Source organism: Oryzias melastigma, linkage group LG13, assembly GCF_002922805.2.
Source record: "Oryzias melastigma strain HK-1 linkage group LG13, ASM292280v2, whole genome shotgun sequence".
Classification (NCBI taxonomy): Eukaryota; Metazoa; Chordata; class Actinopteri; order Beloniformes; family Adrianichthyidae; genus Oryzias; species Oryzias melastigma.
In genome coordinates, this window is record NC_050524.1 from 10775684 (window position 1) to 10794999 (window position 19316).

At 36.7% G+C, this 19316-nt stretch overlaps 4 protein-coding genes across 4 annotated transcripts; all 4 read left to right on the forward strand.

Annotated features, from left to right (window-relative positions):
• Window positions 1–3154: 3154 nt before the first annotated feature.
• Window positions 3155–4771, forward strand: LOC112149388 (odorant receptor 131-2-like). Its single transcript, XM_024277044.2, has one exon. The coding sequence runs from the start codon at window positions 3155–3157 to the stop codon at window positions 4082–4084; it is 930 nt and encodes a 309-aa protein (XP_024132812.1). The 3' UTR covers window positions 4085–4771.
• Window positions 4772–6438: 1667 nt separating this feature from the next.
• On the forward strand, window positions 6439–9322 carry LOC112149841 (odorant receptor 131-2). Its single transcript, XM_024277794.2, has one exon. It carries the CDS (start codon window positions 8405–8407, stop codon window positions 9320–9322), a length of 918 nt encoding a protein of 305 aa, XP_024133562.1. The 5' UTR covers window positions 6439–8404.
• Window positions 9323–12429: 3107 nt separating this feature from the next.
• On the forward strand, window positions 12430–13347 carry LOC112149854 (odorant receptor 131-2-like). Its single transcript, XM_024277817.1, has one exon. It carries the CDS (start codon window positions 12430–12432, stop codon window positions 13345–13347), a length of 918 nt encoding a protein of 305 aa, XP_024133585.1.
• A 3937-nt stretch (window positions 13348–17284) lies between these two features.
• Window positions 17285–18632, forward strand: LOC112149387 (odorant receptor 131-2-like). Its single transcript, XM_024277043.2, has one exon. It carries the CDS (start codon window positions 17285–17287, stop codon window positions 18212–18214), a length of 930 nt encoding a protein of 309 aa, XP_024132811.1. The 3' UTR covers window positions 18215–18632.
• Window positions 18633–19316: the final 684 nt, after the last annotated feature.

Below are 19316 nucleotides of genomic sequence, written 5' to 3' on the forward strand. Positions count from 1 at the left end.
TTTCTTTAATTTAAACCTTTAGAGGAGTGACTTTGTTCACATTTTTACAAAGTTACAGTTGCATCTTTTACTCTTCATTTGTGGTATTTTTATCTTTTCAAATGCTATGTGGTTTTACAATTTTTATTCTTGCATTGCATTTATTTTTTCATTTTTGTTATTTGGTGGACAATATAACCATCAGTCCAGGGACAGCAGATGAAAAACAGCTTTGTAGCTGACTCTGGTGGATTAATAGTAAAGCCTTTTAAATGTGCAATGTCTCTGTCAAATAAATGAACAAATAAATATATTGTGCTCATAGATTTGGCACTCACACATCTGTTTTATTTGATTTTAATTTAAATTTTAATTGCACTCAATTTGAAATTTATAACTTTCTCAAAAAGGGTAATGCTATTTTTATGCATGTTTTATCATACTAATGAAAAATCTGTTAATACAACTGATCAACATGTCTAAAACTTACAAAGTGCCCTATTTCTTTGATAAATACTGCATACTCACGTGAGCTTTTTGCTTATCATTTTATATTTATCACACTTTTGTCACCTGTATCCAGTATGTTTTATTTTTTTTTCTCTAACATCTCACTGTGGAACATTTAAAAAATGGGAAGAGCACTGAAATCTCTTGCTTGTTGTGTCAGACTAAAAAACATAAAAAATATTTAATAAAGTAAATGGTTTATTGAAAACTTAACTGGCCTTTTAATGATTTTTTTCTATTTATTTGTCAAACTGAGTAGAAACTGTAAAACAGTGTTTCTAGAATTTGTCTTTGGTGCAGCTTGGGTTGCTCTGTAAAATTCTTGTTGTACAATCCACGGCCATGTCCAGCTGCTCTTTGCAAAATGTGGGACTTGCCAAGTTTTGGAAAAATAATTATGAAAATCTTTCTCAAACCATTTGACCTTTATTGCTCTTTCAATTTGCCAGCAGCGTCTTATGTGGCACCTCCATCAAACATTACCTGCACAACTTGAAGTAATTTATTTGGAGTTGGCATGTAATCATTTTTAGGAATGGGTATCATTAAGATTTTAGCGATACTCCTCTTATCGATCGGTATTCTTATCGATACTTTTCTGTGTGAAAACAAGGAGTAAGAAGACGAATAAATTATGTACATGAAAACCTTTTATTTTAAAACAAATGTAAACACAATGTTTTAACTTACCAGTGAGTTAAAATAATCAATAAATACTAATGTGTCTTTGTAATAACAAACACTCTAAGGTAGCAGCTTAAATAAACAGTGCAATAAGGAGCCAAAAGTAAAGTATATCAAATATCCTCCTCACTTTAAAGAACAATAACAGTGGAAATAAAATACACAATTAATTTTACATGTATGTTGGGTAATTTATTATTAGTATGAACATTCAGCCTGTTAATATCATGTGATCACTATTTTTGATGGTCTTATTCATTACTGCCCCCTCCTTTTTTTTAATTCACCAAGAGAGTTCCAGTCTGCCATTTCTCGCTCTGTAACTTTTTTGTCACAGATGTTATTTATGCTTCAGGTCTAATTACTGGCTTTTATGATGGAGGGAATTTTTTTACTCTGTTTTTGTTTCAACTGTTGTTTAAATGTAGCCATTTGTCTCCATTATCTGCTCCATTAAAATTTTTAAAATGACAGAAAGTTTGATAACTAAATCTCTGAATGGTTCTGCTTTTACAAAATAAAATTTTCCCTTCCTCATCAAGTCTCTCTTGCACAACCATGAGAAAAAAATATCTTTCTTTTAAAACTCTTGTAGCCGATTTTCAAAGCTGCAGCTGCACCAACGTCCTATCGGAAAGTTTCTGCCATCCACAAGGGTTTTTGGTGTAAAACTTACTTTGTGTATTCTTAAAATGGTAACGTGAAGGTCGGATCGCATCAGATAGTTGATTTCCGTGAGGTCTGATCATTTCTGATAATAAACACCTCATATTGACAAGCTCACAATGTTCACTCAACAAAAAAATAAATAATTAATCAAATATTTGTTCTTTACCTTTTTTATGTTGACAGTTTTTCACAAAAGCTGACTTCCTATTTGATAAGCAGAGTCTGCGTTATCATGGAGCATGCCCCAATATAGATACTCCGATGGCTAGAAAGTTTCAGCAGTGGCGCTCATGTTGCTGCCAAAATGGCCACCTGAACACAGGGAGTCACGTGGGGTCCACAGCTCTGTAGACTGAGAGTAATTAACTGAAATGAAGATAGCTTTGAATCATGACAAATCTGAAACTGCTGTGACTGAGGGACAATTCAAAACAGAACATGACCGAAAACCAGAACATAACTGACAAAAAACAAACCAAAGTTTATAATCGGCACATCCACAGGTGAGAACCATGAAATAGTTTTAGTTCTAACTGTGAAAATCAATAGCAAACAGGAACCCAAGGAGCAAAGAGTTCTGGGAGGTCTATGTGGTAAAAGGAAATTTGAAAGATCAGGAGGACAGACATAGATCACTAAGAGATGTACAGACTAATAAGTATTGGAGTGGTCATCCACAGTATGATATTCTCTGTATGTGCATTGGAAGTTTTACGCATCGCTTTAATCAAATCTAATACCTCCAGCGTCAATTCCTCTTTAACTGCAGAAATAAAACATTTCCTCTGATCTTGACATGTTTATCTGTTCTTGAATTATCAAATTAATCTTTAAATTAATCTAACTAAGTCCCTATTTCTACCTTGCTTTTTTAAAATAGTATTGGAATAGATAATGGGTAAAAACAACTTGAGCATCATCTTCAGGGATGTGAGCTTTATTGTAATATTTAGAATAAATATTTATAGAAAACACAAGTTTCACCCTTTGAATATGAAAACAAAAAAATATTGTCAAAATATTCTAGTTTTTTGGATGTACCTGATGGTACTTGCAGTGTTTTTTTTTTTTTTGTTTTGTTTTTTTTGGCCTGCTGTCTCACTGTCACCATTATAAAAGACTCGTACACAAAGAGGCCAGGAGAAGACACACAGTGGTGATGAGTGGGAAGGGTTTAGTAATCTAGGTTTTTTATTTTTCTATTTGTGCCAAAGACAGTTTGAATCATTGGGATTATTCAGATTTTAAGTAATGCTTTAAAAAATTGTTGTGTATTTTACTTTTTTCACAAATTTTACACACACAGAAAAAGATGGCTCTGAACGGCTCTGTGAGCAGTGGTGGATTTCCTATCAAAATAATCAACAATCGGGTTATCATTGTTCAGGTGTCAATAGCACTTTTTCTCAGCATTAACTTTTTTTTAATCTCAACTTTTTTCAGGCGGGAAGTCTTTTACACAACAATGCGCTATATCCTATTTGCTGTGACTTTGCTTTCTGATTGTCTGTTCTTAATATTGACCGACTCTCTGCTCGTTTTAAGCTATTTTGATTCTACAATGGATATGTGGCTGTGCCTAATTATGTACATTATTTTGTCTGTGTACTCATTTGTCACACCTCTCACCCTCACAGCAATGACCCTGGAGCGCTATGTGGCCATCTGCATGCCCTTGCGACATGCAGAACTGTGCACCCCGCATGGTGCTCTGCAGCTCATCTTCATCATTCACAGCATCAGCGCTGTTTCCTGCACTGTTAATCTCTCTATTTTTGTTCCTGTTGTGTCTCCCTCCTTCTTTACCCAGAGAAAAGTATGTTCTGTAGAGATGTTCATATTGTTCAGCTGGCAGGGTCATCTCAGATCAGCAGTGGGTCAGTTTTACTTCTTGCTCATGTTAATAGTCATCGTTTTCTCCTATGTCAAGATACTGAAAGTGGCTAAAACTGCGTCCGGAGAGAATAAAAAGTCAACATGGAAAGGTCTCAGAACTGTGATTCTCCATGGTTTCCAGCTGCTGCTCGGTCTCATCCAGCTGTGGTGTCCCTTCATAGAGGCGGCAGTGTTAAAAATTGATCTGATTTTGTATATTAATGTGAGGTTCTTCAACTATATAATTTTCTTTCTTGCTCCTAGATGTTTGAGTCCTCTCATTTATGGCCTTAGAGATGAGCTGTTTTTTCAAGCACTGAAATCTTATGCTCTGTGTGGTTTGGGTAAAAAACACAATTTATTGTGAGCAAAAAATACATTTTACTTTTAAGACTTTGTTGTTTTGTTTTACTTATTATTTACTTTAAAAATATTTAAGAAACTAAATAAATGTCTTGGCAAGTGGAAACGTTCATGTTAAGGTTTTAGTGATCCTAAAAAAATGTGTTGCTTTTTTTGACCATTAAAAACTTTTCTTCTTACAAAGGATAAAAACTCAAGGAGAGGTTAATGTAAAAAGAGTATTTTTGTACAAAAACGTAGTTCAAAGCACTTTGAAAAAAGAAACAAATGTAAACACATATATAACAATTTCAATTAAAACTGAAATTCAATTATTTATTTCATTATGTCTTGTGATTTTACACTGGATCATTAATAACTCACTCTAATATTTCTTATTTTAATGCCTTATTTTTTATTGCTTTTATCATTGTGTCTACTTTTTTGAGCATTTTTATTTTTATTTAGTTTTTCCCTCCAGTGCTTCCTCAATTCCTCCTTTCTCCATGCTCAGTCTAGTTCCCAATGTTTATTTGCATCAGTTAAGGGGGGGTGGGAGGTGTGAGAGGGTAAGGGAGGTCGTGTGTTGGTCCAGGGTGGGGTAATTTTTAAACTGATGTGTTTTTTTATGTTATTTTTGGTATACAGCACTTTGCTTAACATTATATACAAAAAGTGCTTTAAAAAGAGAGATTAGTGTTTTCCTTCCTATGTGCTTTTTGAGTTTGTTATTTTTCACCAAGAAGCCATTACCCCTGCACACAGGTCTTCTATTAATGGCAAACCTAGAAGAGGCACATTGCAAATGTGCCAAAATATGAACATGATAGACAATGGGGTGTTGTCAACAGGAAGATGAGAGACACCAATCCCAACCATATAGACAATTTACAAGCAGATATCAAAGAAGCTTGGACCTCTTTGCGCAGTTCTATATTGCCTACATCGCCTTCAGGTTCACAGTGCTTTGCTGCAGTAATCCATCCAAAAGGAGGCCCGACCAAGTGTTGAGTGCACAGAAATGAACAGATCCTTAACATGTGTGCTTTAAACTTCTCTTTACGGTTGGTCTAATGTGATATTTGTGGTTTTAGAGACTCTTAAGTTTGGTGTTTTAGTATCTACAGGTCATAGTCATAACATGAAATTTAAATAAATGATTCAAACCAATAAAGTCTTAAATTTCTTAATTTATTGCTAATGGGTTTATATAAAATTCAAGTATTACTTTGTAAAATTAATTACAAAAAAATGATTGTGAAATAATAGTTTTAAATGTTGTTTTAAACATCACTATCCAGACAACAAACAAGAGAACATACGAACAACAATATTCTTTAATGAAAGTTCTGAAACTCTACAAAATTTGAGATTAGACTGTAGAGAAATAAACATTAGTACAGAAACTGTGAACACTGTTTTCTACATTCCTAAAAGCTTAAGGTACAAAAACATAGATTCCCTACTAATCAGAGTTAAAAAAAAGGTTAAAAAAGTAATAAAATAGACCAATTTTTTTCTTTACACAACAGTAAAGTTTGAAGTTATTTGTTTCCACTAAAATGGGACCAAAGGAAAGGTTTTCAATGAAATTTTCTATAATGTAATTAAAAACATGAACTTTTTTTGCAAAGTTCAACCATTCTTTAAAAATAGCTTTTTGGTTTTGGATAAATGATTTGCATTTGCAACCCTTTTTATACTCAGTAAATAATCAACATTTTGTTTTTTTTTTAGTATCTACATTTTGTATTTTTAATATTGTTTTTGTGCTCCCAACTTTTAGTTTAGTTTCAGAAATGTGACACAAAGTATGGATATACAGTCAAAGGAGACAAATGAGGCAATGCCTCACCTTTGAGTCAGATTCAGTGTATCTCACTCAAACATTTATCAAGATTGGACTTTTAAACAATAAACAATGGATGACCAACACATCGTCATTGAGGCTGTGAGACTAAAAGAAAAGAAGACTAAAAGAAGATAAGGAAGACTTTTATGCCCAAGTCCTGGAGATTTTTGTCCAGTAAAAGAGATGCATGAACTTCATTAACAAGTAAAGGTAAGACCAGTGTGTGTGTGTTTGTATGTAATGACAAAGAATGTATGCTGTGTGGTATTGTGTCTATTGTTAAGGGGTGTCTATAGCAGGGGTGTCCAGAGTCAGGCCTCGAGTGCCGGTCCTACAAGGTTTCCAACCAACCTGCCATTGAAGCTCCTTATTGGTCAAACACACGTGATCCAGATAATCAGCAGTAGATAAGGCAGGGTTTCTGGAAAACCAGGAGGACGCTGGCCCTCGAGGACAGACGTTGGACATCCCTGGTGTTAGCATCCACCTTGGTGTTCTTTGAGGGCAAACTGAATTGCTATTCAACATTTCTCCTTGGCTCAATATGTACCTGCTATGTGTTTGGAAAGAATGCTGATAATACATAAAGGTGAAAAGGGGGAGATGCAATCATGCTGTATGGATTTGTCATGTTTAAGACGGGCAAAGAACTTGGCTGGAGGAGGACTAGTAGCATAGTACCTGTACTAACAATTTTCAAGGCATCTGATACCAAGCTGTCAAGACATGAGATTGCTACAGTCGTTGAACAAGGTACTGGGTCAGCTGTTTGAGTTTATTGATGCTTTATCTGGGGAGAAGTATGTCAGTGTATCTTTTCTGAAGCCAGTACTTCACCTCTTCAACAACAAAATCCTGAGTCAGACGGATGGGGACACAGAGCTCACAAAGGTAGTAAAAGAAGGTATCCTCAAGTACCTCAATGAAAAGTATGATGACCATGCCACCAATAACCTCGTTGGCATGGCAACACTTGTTGATCCACGGTTTAAGACAACCTACATGTAGAAAGAGAGGGTGAAGTTCATAAAGATGAGAGCTGCTGTAGAGCTGGAGGACATGGTGGGAGCCACAACACCAGCATCCAGTTCAACACCCTCGGCTGAAGATAATCCAGAGCTTTCCCATCACACAAAGAGAACAAAGAAAAGTTTAGGTTGCTACTTCAAGTTGGCAGGTTAACCCACCATTTCTTCATGGCCAAGCAGAGCTTAAATTGAACTGGAGTTTTCCATGTTTCTTCAGGCACCTGGGCCAAAACTTGTGCAATCTTGCTAAGTTCTTCATCTGAAAGGGCCTTTAGTGCGAGCGGGAACATCATCACATGTAATAAGTCATGTGAAGCCACACACAGTTGACCATCTTGTGTTTCTTGCACACCACCTATAAATTACCGTAGATAAAATAAATAAATAAATAAATAAATACCTACCCTGTGCCTTTTTTAATGTGCACTTTCATTTATGGCTCACACATTAAACTATTTTGTTCAATCCAGATTTTCTGGTACAGATTTTAGAAAATTCTATTTTGATTTGTTTGTTTTTTTTGCTGAACTTTTGAGCAAAAAATGTGTTTTTCTACTCAGATGCTTGAAACTGTTGTGCACTTTAAAAATGTATACAAAAATAGTATATTTTGCAAATTAAGTTTGAATAACTTTTACTTTTTTAAGGCCACTGTATAAGTTAGTCACAGCTGTTCTCATTTGACTCAGTTAAATGTCAATTAAAAATAAAGTCAGAGAAAAGTAAGTAATGAAATTTGTATAACTTTTTTCAGAGAATTATTGAAAACATACTTGATTGTGGTTTACCCTGATATATATATTTGATATAAAATAATTTATAATGGGATATAGAATGTTTTTTATATCAGCCAGCACTAATTCTAACATTTACCGTTTAATGCAGTTATTTTCCGACTCTGATATTAATGTTTAATGTGTAATGAATGCAACCAATTCAAGTCTTTCCATAGTTCATCAGCATGTCAATGGCAATTTTCAAACGAATATTTGGAAAAAGAAAAAAAAGATTAAACTTTGACATTTACAAAGTTTTTAATGTAAAATTCATTTAAATATTTAACACTACTGAAACATGAAAGTCATTGTGTTGTAACCATTATGGTTTAAACATCTAGGAACTTTAAAAAAAATGACACTGTTGTTTTTTGATCAATTACAATATCCCTCCAAAACACATATACTACAGGTGGACAACACTAGATGGTGACATGTAATTGAACACAGTGTCCCTCTTGGCTCCCCAGCAATACTATAAAATGGCATAACACAACTCATTCAGAGATGGACGGATAGAGCTCAGGAGAGGACAATGTGTTGCTTTGGAAATCTAGTTCTTTGGTGTATTCATGCAATAGCTAGGATGTGCTATGATAGAATGTGATTTAGAAAAAAAATTGCAGGTTTGTCAATCATATCCAGCTTTTCATTAAGTCCTCTAGTGTTTGACAAAAGTGGGAATATTCATGGCGAACAACAGCTCTGTTATAAGTGGTAATTTTCCTGTAAAACGAATTAGTAAGGAGGTTATTATTGTTCAAGTGTTGATTGGAGTTTTTCTTAGCATCAACTTTTTTCTGATCTTAACTTTTTTCAGGAATTATGGTTTTTATACATCTATGCGTTACATCCTGTTTGCTGAGACTCTGCTGTCTGACTGTCTGTTTTTAATATTGGCAAATATTACATTGATTTTGAGCTATTTTGGTGTTACCCTGCCAGTGTGGTTGTGCCTTATTCTGTTTGTTCTTTCATCTCTTTACTCATATGTGACTCCTGTCACCCTCACAGCAATGACACTGGAGCGCTTTGTGGCCATATGTATGCCCTTGCGACATGCAGATCTGTGCACACCGCATGGTGCTCTGCAGCTCATCCTCATCATTCACTTCATCAGCGCTGTTCCCTGCACTATTAATCTTGCAATTTTCTATTCTGCAGCGTCTCCTACCATTTATACCCAGAGGGCAATTTGTCATGGGGAGATGTTTGTGTTGTTCACCTGGCAGGGCCATTTCAGATCAGCAGTAAGTCAGTTGTACTTTTTTATAATGTTTACAATCATTGTTTTCTCCTACATTAAGATCATGAAAGTGGCCAAAACTGCTTCAGGAGAGAATAAAAAGTCAACATGGAAAGGACTCAGAACTGTAATTCTTCATGGATTTCAGCTGCTGCTTAGCCTAATCCAGCTGTGGAGTGTTTTCATAGAAGCTGCTGCTCTCAAAGTTAGTCTGATACTCTATGTCAACATCAGATACATTAACTACGTCATGTTTTTTCTTGCCCCTAGATGTTTGAGTCCACTTATCTATGGCCTTAGAGATGAATTATTTTTTAAAGCATTGAAGTCTTATGCAAGTTGTGGCTTTTATAAAAAATAATTATCCAATTATATGTATGGGTGTTTTTGTTTATGGCTTTATTCTTTCCAAAATATGTTTCTTGACACGTTCACATGTTCTAATTGAGACCATATACTGTATGTATTGATGAAAAATGTTGTTTTCTATTGTAAATACATTTTATGCAGCCTTTACTGATCACTCGGTTACACTTTACAGCAGATTTAATAAATGTCTCGTACTTTTGTCCTCACCATGTGTCCACGTGTATTTGTTTATATAATTATTAGAACTGCATGAAGGTTGCTTATGTTATCACTGATAATGTGAATATGAATGAACTAGAACTTGAGAAATTCTTATCCTTTTCTCTCATACCTCACCGGTATTTTAGTACAATGGGAGAACTGTTAACAGACAGAGCAGTATTAAGTAAACTGAAAGACTTTGTGTAAAAGGAAAATAATGCTATTAGCAGACCTGAAAGGTCTAGGCAGGGCAAGGCAAGCTTATTTGTATAGCACATTTCATGTGTGAAGACAATTCAATAAAAATAGTAAAAGTTTGATCATTAAAATATGATTAAATGAAAGTAAAAATAACTGAATTTAAAACGAGCACAGATAAACACTGCATATGAATACACACTAATCAATTGCAACTGAGAACAGGTGAGTCTTTAACCTGGATTTAAATACACTGAGTGTTTCAGCTGATCTAAAGGCTCGGCCCCACTGATTTTCACAGCCATATCACTGCTGGGGCACGGAAGAAATTACATCCCCGTTGTAGAGACGCTGTTAGCAGTGGTCTGGCAGTGCAACGGCCGAGATGTAGCAGTGGAATAGACCCCCATACACGCGGTACAAAATTTGGCCACCATTACACGCGGAAAGAATTTTTGAAGTGAACAAAAATTGAGACCACGGGTGACTGCGTGTGCTACCAGTGGTACAGCAGTGCAATGGCCATGAAAAAGCAACTTCAGTGAGAAATCTGGACATGAAGCGAACGCCGCACACTCGCAGAAATTTGTGCACTGCTGCAGCACGGCTGTAGCTGGTCTGCGTTTGTACCACTGCTTACAGCGTCTGTTTAGCAGCTGAGCATGGGAGGACGTGCTTACATGTGATTAAGCAGTGCTATGGTAGTGGAGCTGCAGTGGAATGGACTCCAGTGTCTGTATTACTGCTATTCCACAAACATGCATAGAGTCAGTGCACCTTAGCGCGTGTGGCAGATTTTCCAATTTTTTTACCCGTGATACAGCAGTGAAAGCCAGCGGAACCGGGGCATACGGTTTTCTGGAAGTCTGTTCCAGATTTGTGGAGCATAGAAGCTGAATGCAGCTTCTCCATGTTTAGTTCTGACTCTAGAAACTGATAAAAGACCGGATCCTGATGACCGCAGAGGTCTGGCTGGTACACACGGGGTCAAGAGGTCAGTCATGTATTTTGCTGCTAAACCATTCAAATCTTTATAAACCAGTAACATAACTTTAAAGTCTGTCCTCTGGCAGACAGATAATGTGATGTGGTCTACTTTCTTGGTCCTTGTGAGAACCCGAGCAGCAGAATTCTGAATAAGCTGCTGTTTTCTGATGGATTTTTTTTGTAGTCCTGTAAAAACACTGTTACAGTAATCAAGTCGACTAAAGATGAAAGCATGCACTAGTTTCTCCAGGTCCTGCCTAGACATCAGATCTTTAATCCTTGATATATTTTTGAGATGGCAATAGACTGATTTTGTGACTGCCTTAATGTGTTTATCAAAATTAAGTTTCTGGCCTGATTAGTAGATTATAGATTAATAGATTGAAGCTTTGTAGTGACATCCAAGTAGGAACTGTTATAATTTACGCAGTTCTACCAAAACCGAAAGAAACTTCTGCAATTGGTTCCTCATTTCGGTCCTTAGCTTCACTGAAGGCCTATTTGTCTTAAGACACGTCAATAACTTCTACTCTGTTCAGCGCTTTGAAGTTCTAGCCAATCATTTTACCTTTCTTGATATAGTGGGCAGAATCATGTAAGACTGGTGATGGATTGAGCATGTGCAGTGCTTCAATGTCTTGCTGCATTTCACAGCAAGTCACAGAAATTTCACAGGTTGCTGTGTCGCATCAGCGAATCAGGAAATCAGCTTTGGGTTTGTGATGTTTTCTGTGACCCGATCTGCGGGTATACAAATCCAATATGAGCGCTTTTTTCCTGAACCTCAGCAACTGTTACGTGAAGGCGGGATACACTAGATAAATCGGCAAACTCAGTCACAAAGACACAGAAACACAATGGAAGCAGCTACCACCTAGACACACACCCTGAGTGAAATAGAACTGCAGATAACAACAAAATCTTTGAACAATTTCCTTTTTTATGAACATTTTTGCAGAACCATTCACAATAAATACACTTGATCTTTCAACATCATCCGTACCTTCTTTTCATTGGAAGTATGACATACACAGACACCCACACGCAATTCCGACGTCAAGCTCAGGATTATATTTTTGACATGCGGCAAGCAGCAAATTCATAGTGTGGCTAAATAGGGACGGGCCACCGATTTGTGGCCTGGAGGTTGATTTAATAGGAACATCCAGCATGTCAAAAACCTACGACACCCAAAACGTCAATTATTGACGCGGAGGTCTTAACCATGCGTTTATATGTGAGAACCTGGATTAAGAATGTGTTGATTTGGAAAGATGTAGGCATTATTTTTATTACTGAAGTATCGAAATTGGCACCAATATTAGCCAATACCGAAACAAACAAAAAAAAACAGCTTTTCTACCAATCGGTGCTCAGAGAACAAACAGGTGTGTGACAGCTATTGGGACTTTAACAATATTAGATAATGTCATTGGATTGCCCACAGTCTCCCTCTTGGCTCACCAGCATTGCTATATAATGGTCAAACACAACCTATTCAGAGATGGCTGCATAGAGCTCAGGAGAGGGCGTAGGGACAATGTGTTGCTTTAATTATCTAGTTCTTTTGTGTATTTGAGCCATAGCTAAGATCCACTAAGAATTTATTTTGTGGTTTAGATAGAATGTGATTTAGAAAAAAAATTACAGGTTTGTCAATCATATCCAGCTTTTCATAAAGTCCTCTAATGTTTGACAGAAGTGGGAATATTCATGGCGAACAACAGCTCTGTTCTAAGTGGTAATTTTCCTGTAAAACAAATTAGTAAGGAGGTTATTATCGTTCAAGTGTTGATTGGAGTTTTTCTTAGCATCAACTTTTTTCTGATTATAACTTTTTTCAAGAAGGATGTATTTCATACATCAATGCGTTACATCCTGTTTGCTGAGACTCTGCTGTCTGACTGTCTGTTTTTAATTTTGGCAAATGTTACGTTGATTTTGAGCTATTTTGGTGTTACCATGCAAATGGGATTTTGCCTTATTCTCTTTTTTCTTACGTCTCTTTATTCATATGTGACTCCTGTCACCCTCACAGCAATGACACTGGAGCGCTATGTGGCCATATGTATGCCCTTGCGACATGCAGAGCTGTGTACACCGCATGGTGCTCTGCAGCTCATCCTCATCATTCACAGCATCAGCGCTGTTCCCATCACTATTAATCTTGCAGTTTTCTATTCCACAGCGTCTCCTACCTTTAATACCAAGAGAGCAATTTGTCATGGGGAGATGTTTGTGCTGGTTACCTGGCAGGGCCATTTCAGATCAGCTATAAGTCAGTTGTACTTTTTTATAATGTTCACAATCATTGTTTTCTCCTACATTAAGATCATGAAAGTGGCTAAAACTGCTTCAGGAGAGCATAAAAAGTCAACATGGAAAGGACTCAGAACTGTAATTCTTCATGGATTTCAGCTGCTGCTTAGCCTAATCCAGCTGTGGAGTGTTTTCATAGAAGCTGCTGCTCTTAAAGTTAGTCTGACTCTGTATATTAACATTAGATACTTTGACTACATCATGTTTTTTCTTGCCCCTAGATGTTTGAGTCCACTCATCTATGGCCTTAGAGATGAATTATTTTTTAAAGCATTGAAGTCTTATGCACTTTGGGGCTTGCATAAAAAATAATAATTACCCATTCATGCTGTATTTTTGTTTTTGTCTATGGCTTTATTCTTTGAAAAATAAGATTATTGTTGACATGTATTTTTAAGACCTCAATAAAAATTGGATTTATTGTTTTAACTACAACAAATATAATCTTTACCAAACATTTGGTTACACTTAATAACAGACTTAATACATTTCTTGTACCTAGGTTATCACCAAGTACTTACATATATATATATATTTTTTTATGTGAGGATTAGAATTGCTTGAGGGGTATTGATGCTATTGACACAACTGATCATGTGAAAATTAAAGAACAGGGACTTCTTAAAATGTATGCACTATTTTTCATGTCAAAATATCAGTACAAGATGAGATATATTAACATGCAGAGAAGAATTTAAATGAAAGGATAGTAGATTAAAATATAAATAAATACACTTGGTGTAAAATGAACATTTTTGCTATGAGCAAAAGGGTCATACTAAGCATACTTAGTTACCCTGTCTTGCTGCGGCAGCTGGGTGGCTCAGTGGGCTAAGTGAAGGGCTGACACCTAGGAGCCCTGGGATCGATTCACAGGGTTGTCCACTGATCCTAACTGTGTCCCTGTGCCCTCCAAATACAGGTTTTGTCAGGAAGGGCATCCGGCATAAAAACTCTGCCAAATCACTGATGCGGAACATGATGAAGCTGCTGCGACTTTGTTAGCCAACTTGTACTCATTAGGAAAACCCTTATTGCCTCAATATATGTCACAGGATGATTTTTTCTGGTTTCCATATATATATATATATATATATATTTTCCTTTCTTTTCTCTTTTCGGGCGTTGTTTTATTCGCCCCGGATATGGAACTCTGAACTCCAAGGGCACGTGAATGCACAATATTGTAGTGAATCATAGGTATGTGTGATGGGGCCTTTTGGAGCGATTTGACACAGGAGGGTTGTCCTTAGGAGTCGGTGATCCTCCATCTGCGGGAGCTGCCCGGCACAACGTTGGAGAGCGCTGAGCTTACGGCGGGAACTACATGCAGGGAGAGAAGCCAGCGTCTGACTGGTACCCAAGGAGCACAGCGAGAGAGGCCAGGGCAGGACCAGGAGCAAAGGAGCGCGTTGAGAAGAGCGCAGCAGTGTCGGAGTCCAGCACACAGAGCAGAGAACAGTGCTGGGTCAAGCCAGTGGCTGGTAGCTAGGTGGACAGAGAGGAGCAATAGCAAACCACAGAGGGGTGTGGTCACGACTCGCCCCTCTTTCAGATGTGCCTTCTGTTGGTCTCTCTTCTATACTGTCGCCCACCCTAAACAAGGAGACGTTTCCTGAACCCTTTGAAATCGATTTTATTGAATGCTTGTTTTTACTATTTATTGGAATTTTGTCTTGGGGCTTTATTTGGTTTTATGTGTGCTTTTTTTTTAGCAGATTGGGTACGAAATGCAAACTCCTTGGGTCATTGTGGGATGTTTAGAAAACAACTACATCCTGGGGACAATAAACTAAATGTCTGTACCCCTTGTGTCTGGTTGTCCTGGTCCTTGCACAGCATCTGATCGAAATAATTTTTACCCTCGTTACAAATACTGTCAAATAATATGGCACATGCAACACAATCAACGCTGACTTGATCACTGGCCTGTTGCGTGACCCATTGAAACCACAGATTATCTGGATTTATCCCTCTTGTCATTTCAATCCCCACCAAGGGGGTGAGGTAGGTTCTGTAGGTAAATAAATCAATAAATCCACTCTAAATGTTTGATAAACCTGAATATTAAGATATAACTTTAAAATTAAAATTTTAGGGTAAAAACGAAATGCTGGAAAAATATGCTTACTGAGCCGCACCGGTCTTTGAGTCTTACTGGGGCAGCAGTGATAAACAGGTAGAGTAGTAGACTTCTGATTGCAAGATTCCAAGTTTAGTTCTGTCATTGCCTACCTATGTGTTGAAGTGTTCTTGGGTAAGGCAGTGAACCCTACACAGCTCCTGATGGATTAACCTTGTGCTATTTTATGGGGTCCAGATGACCCCAGCCTTACTTTGACGTGTTATCCGTCTCATGATAACTGTGGGTGAAAGTGGACAGAATGTCATGTCTACCATGGACACCAGTGAAAATCAAAAATCGTTGGGGAAAAAAAATTCAGCACACTATCTACATTAACATATCTAGGGTAGCACAAGGGTTACGATTGACACCAGCGTTAGGCAGTGAATTCGCCATCAGATTGTGAATATGTGTGCGCTGGGAGTAACAGGGTTGTGAGGGGAAATCTCTTTGGGGCATCAAGGAAGGTAGAAATGCACTACTGTAAGTATTAAGTCAGCTAGGCCAACACCACTGTACCTTGACACCACCCGTCATTAGGGTTGGGAATCTCAGGGTAACTCACAATACAGATAGTATCTCAATATGGCAACCATTGCAATAATCAATATATTACCTTGGTAATCTATGATATTTAAATATTTTTAAAACAAATATATCTTTTTGTTTTCATCAAAACCTTATTTTAGAACAATTTAAAACACAATATGTTCACTTAACACCCTTTCCAACACTGAAATAAAATAAATATGAACGTGTCTTTGCAATTATAACACACATTTTAAGGTAACAAATAAACAAAGCTCCAGATATGAACTAAAATGAAGAGTATATCAAACGGCCTTCTCACTTCAAAGAACAATAAATGTGAAAATAAAAGGCAGGGCAAGTTTATTTGTATAGCACATTTCATGTACAGAGACAATTCAAAAATTAATAATGCTGCATTTTAATTAATTTTATTTCAGATAGTTTATCATAATTGAGACGAAATAATAATGTTCAGCCTGTTAATATTATATGATCATTCATTTTCACAGTGCTGTGATCCATATTCACTATCCCTCCTTTTATTAAAATTTCCTGCATTTTTCTTTGATAATCAACACTTCAGTCATGTGGTTCACATGCGTGCACCATTAGCATACATCCCTGTTGGATCAATAACACCGCTAGACGTCTCACTTGGACAGTCAGACGCTCTACACCTCTCGGCTAGAATCTGGTGTACTTAACATGGGGTTCGGACAGGTCACTGCTGTTACCGCCATTACAAACCTTATTCCATTAGAAACAGCGTCTACTTTAGAAAAATACAGACACAGCAGATACACTTGGACCTTTTTGCTTGTGGTTGCTCCGCCATTCGCTTGCGTTTTCATCTGTCAGCGGAGCCGGTGGTGAGAGCGCGTGAGGAGCCCCTCCCTTCCCCACTGCATGCGGAAAAGCAGCAAAGAAAGTGCACTCCGTGTTCGCGCTGTACCCGCGCAACTATGTTATTGGGCATTTGGGCTAAAAATCCTTAGTAATCCTTACATTTCATTGTCATGCTCAAGCGAACCCACCCTGGCATGTATGTATAACCTACATCAATTAGAAACCTACCTACACCCCCATCCCCCTCGCCTAAAGTGTGGTATTAGGGCACCATACAACAGCATAACTTGTAGATCATTGGTATGAGTCACAATTGATGACACACTTATCACACGCGCATGACATTCTATAAAATGGAAATATAAAGGGAATGACAAATTCATTTCCTGCAATTTTTGAAACATGTTTTGAAATGTTCAGAATGGCCATTAGGAGTAAATGTAATATCTGCTTATCACAATGGCTGAACAGATAGGACACATCACAGCATTAGATAATGAGATTGGATTGGACACAGAGTCCCTCTTGGCACACCAGAATTTCTATAAAATGGCCGTGCACAACCTGTTCAGAGGGGGCTCAGGAGAGGACGTCGGGACAATGTGTTGCTTTGATTATCTAGTTCTTTGGTGTATCTATGCCATAGATAAGATCTGCTAAGATTTTAGGTATAATTTAGAAAAACATTTTTAGTCATACCCAGCCTTTCATAAAGTCCTGTAAAGTTTGACATATGCAAAATTATTTATGGCAAACAACAGCTTGAACAACAGCTCGGTTATCAGTGGTAATCAGTCTGAAAGATTATTGAGTAAGGAGATTATTTTTGCTCAAGTGTTGATTGGAGTTTTTCTCTGCATCAACTTTTTTTTTATCTCAACTTTTTTCAGGAAAGATGTTTTTTATACATCTATGCGTTACATCTTGTTTGCTGAGACTCTGCTGTCTGACTGTCTGTTTTTAATATTGGCAAGTGTTACACTGTTATTGGGCTATTTTCGTTTTACCTTGCCAGTGTGGTTGTGCATTATTCTGTTTGTTCTTTCATCTCTTTATTCATATGTGACTCCTGTCACCCTCACAGCAATGACATTGGAGCGCTATGTGGCCATATGCATGCCCTTGCGACATGCAGAGCTGTGCACACCGCATGGTGCTCTGCAGCTCATCCTCGTCATTCACAGCATCAGCGCTGTTCCCTGCACTATTAATCTTGCAATTTTCTATTCTGCAGCGTCTCCTACCATTTATACCCAGAGGGCAATTTGTTATGGGGAGATGTTCGTGTTGTTCACTTGGCAGGGCCATTTCAGATCAGCTATAAGTCAGTTGTACTGTTTTATAATGTTCACAATCATTGTTTTCTCCTACATTAAGATCATGAAAGTGGCCAAAACTGCTTCAGGAGAGAATAAAAAGTCAACATGGAAAGGACTCAGAACTGTAATTCTTCATGGATTTCAGCTGATGCTTAGCTTAATCCAGATGTGGAGTGTTTTCACAGAAGCTGCTGCTCTTAAGGTTAGTCCAGTGCTGTATAATTACATTAGATACTTTAACTACGTCACGTTTTTTCTTACCCCTAGATGTTTAAGTCCACTCATCTATGGCCTTAGAGATGAATTATTTTCTCTAGCATTGAAGTCTTATGCGAGTTGTGGCTTATATAGAAAATGATACCTATGCCATCATGTGTTTTTGTTTATGTCTTTATGCTTATGAGTTTCTTGATTTGTTGACATGTTCTATTTGAGACCATATGTGGAGAGACCGAGATGAAAAATGTTATTTATTGTCATAAATACATATGATTGAGTCATTTCCAAACATTTGGTTACACTTTATAATAATAAATTATTTTCATTAATTATCATTACACGCTTCCATGTGTGTTTGCTTACATAATTATCAGAGCTGCATAATGATCAGAAATGAAAATGGATGACCGGGAAAATTCTTTTTACTTGAAGTTAAACTTACAGGCAGAGCAGAATTGTGGAAAAAAAAGTGTATTATAGTAAAAAAAGAAAAAGGAAAAAAAAAGAAATTAACTTGTTAACTTGACATAAAAGTGGGCCTCTAAAACAGAAAAAAATGAAACGTTAAAAAGCCTATATTATCATTTCATAAGTATATGGAAATAAAATGTGATCTAGTTGGTTTTCATGTGATTTATTATTTGATCTTTATTTTTTTTGTTAAAAAGGGCAGTTGGTCAAAACCCAGACACAGTGAAATAAAGAACATATGAGTTTTGTGTTGTATTTCTAAAACACATTTTTTTTTTAAATAATTAGATGAACACGTTTTACTGTCATTTGTAACTGCAGTGATTTAATATGTACTGGTTAACATCATCTTTAAAGGGTTCCTTGGTGAAAATTTTCAAACTACTGATCAAACTATGAATTCATTTGGTCATTAAACTAAAAAGTCCCACACATCTTAGTGAATAAGGGTGGAGTTGCTCCTTTTACACATTTTTACGTTTTTGTTTGATGGGCAAATGTTAACAGCTTTTTATTTTACAGCTTGACCAAATCAAACACCATTAGATGGAAATTATTAATGTGATTTGATTATAATTCATAACTTGTCATTTTACATAAATACTGACTATTTAAACACACAATGCATTTTTGCCACTTTTGTAAGTCACACACAACTGTGCAAGTAAACTTTATGCTTTCAGATTACTAGTATTTCAAAATAAGACTTAACCTTACCATTCAATTATTGCTTTAATTAAGTTTCTTGAGATGGACAGAATGCAACATTT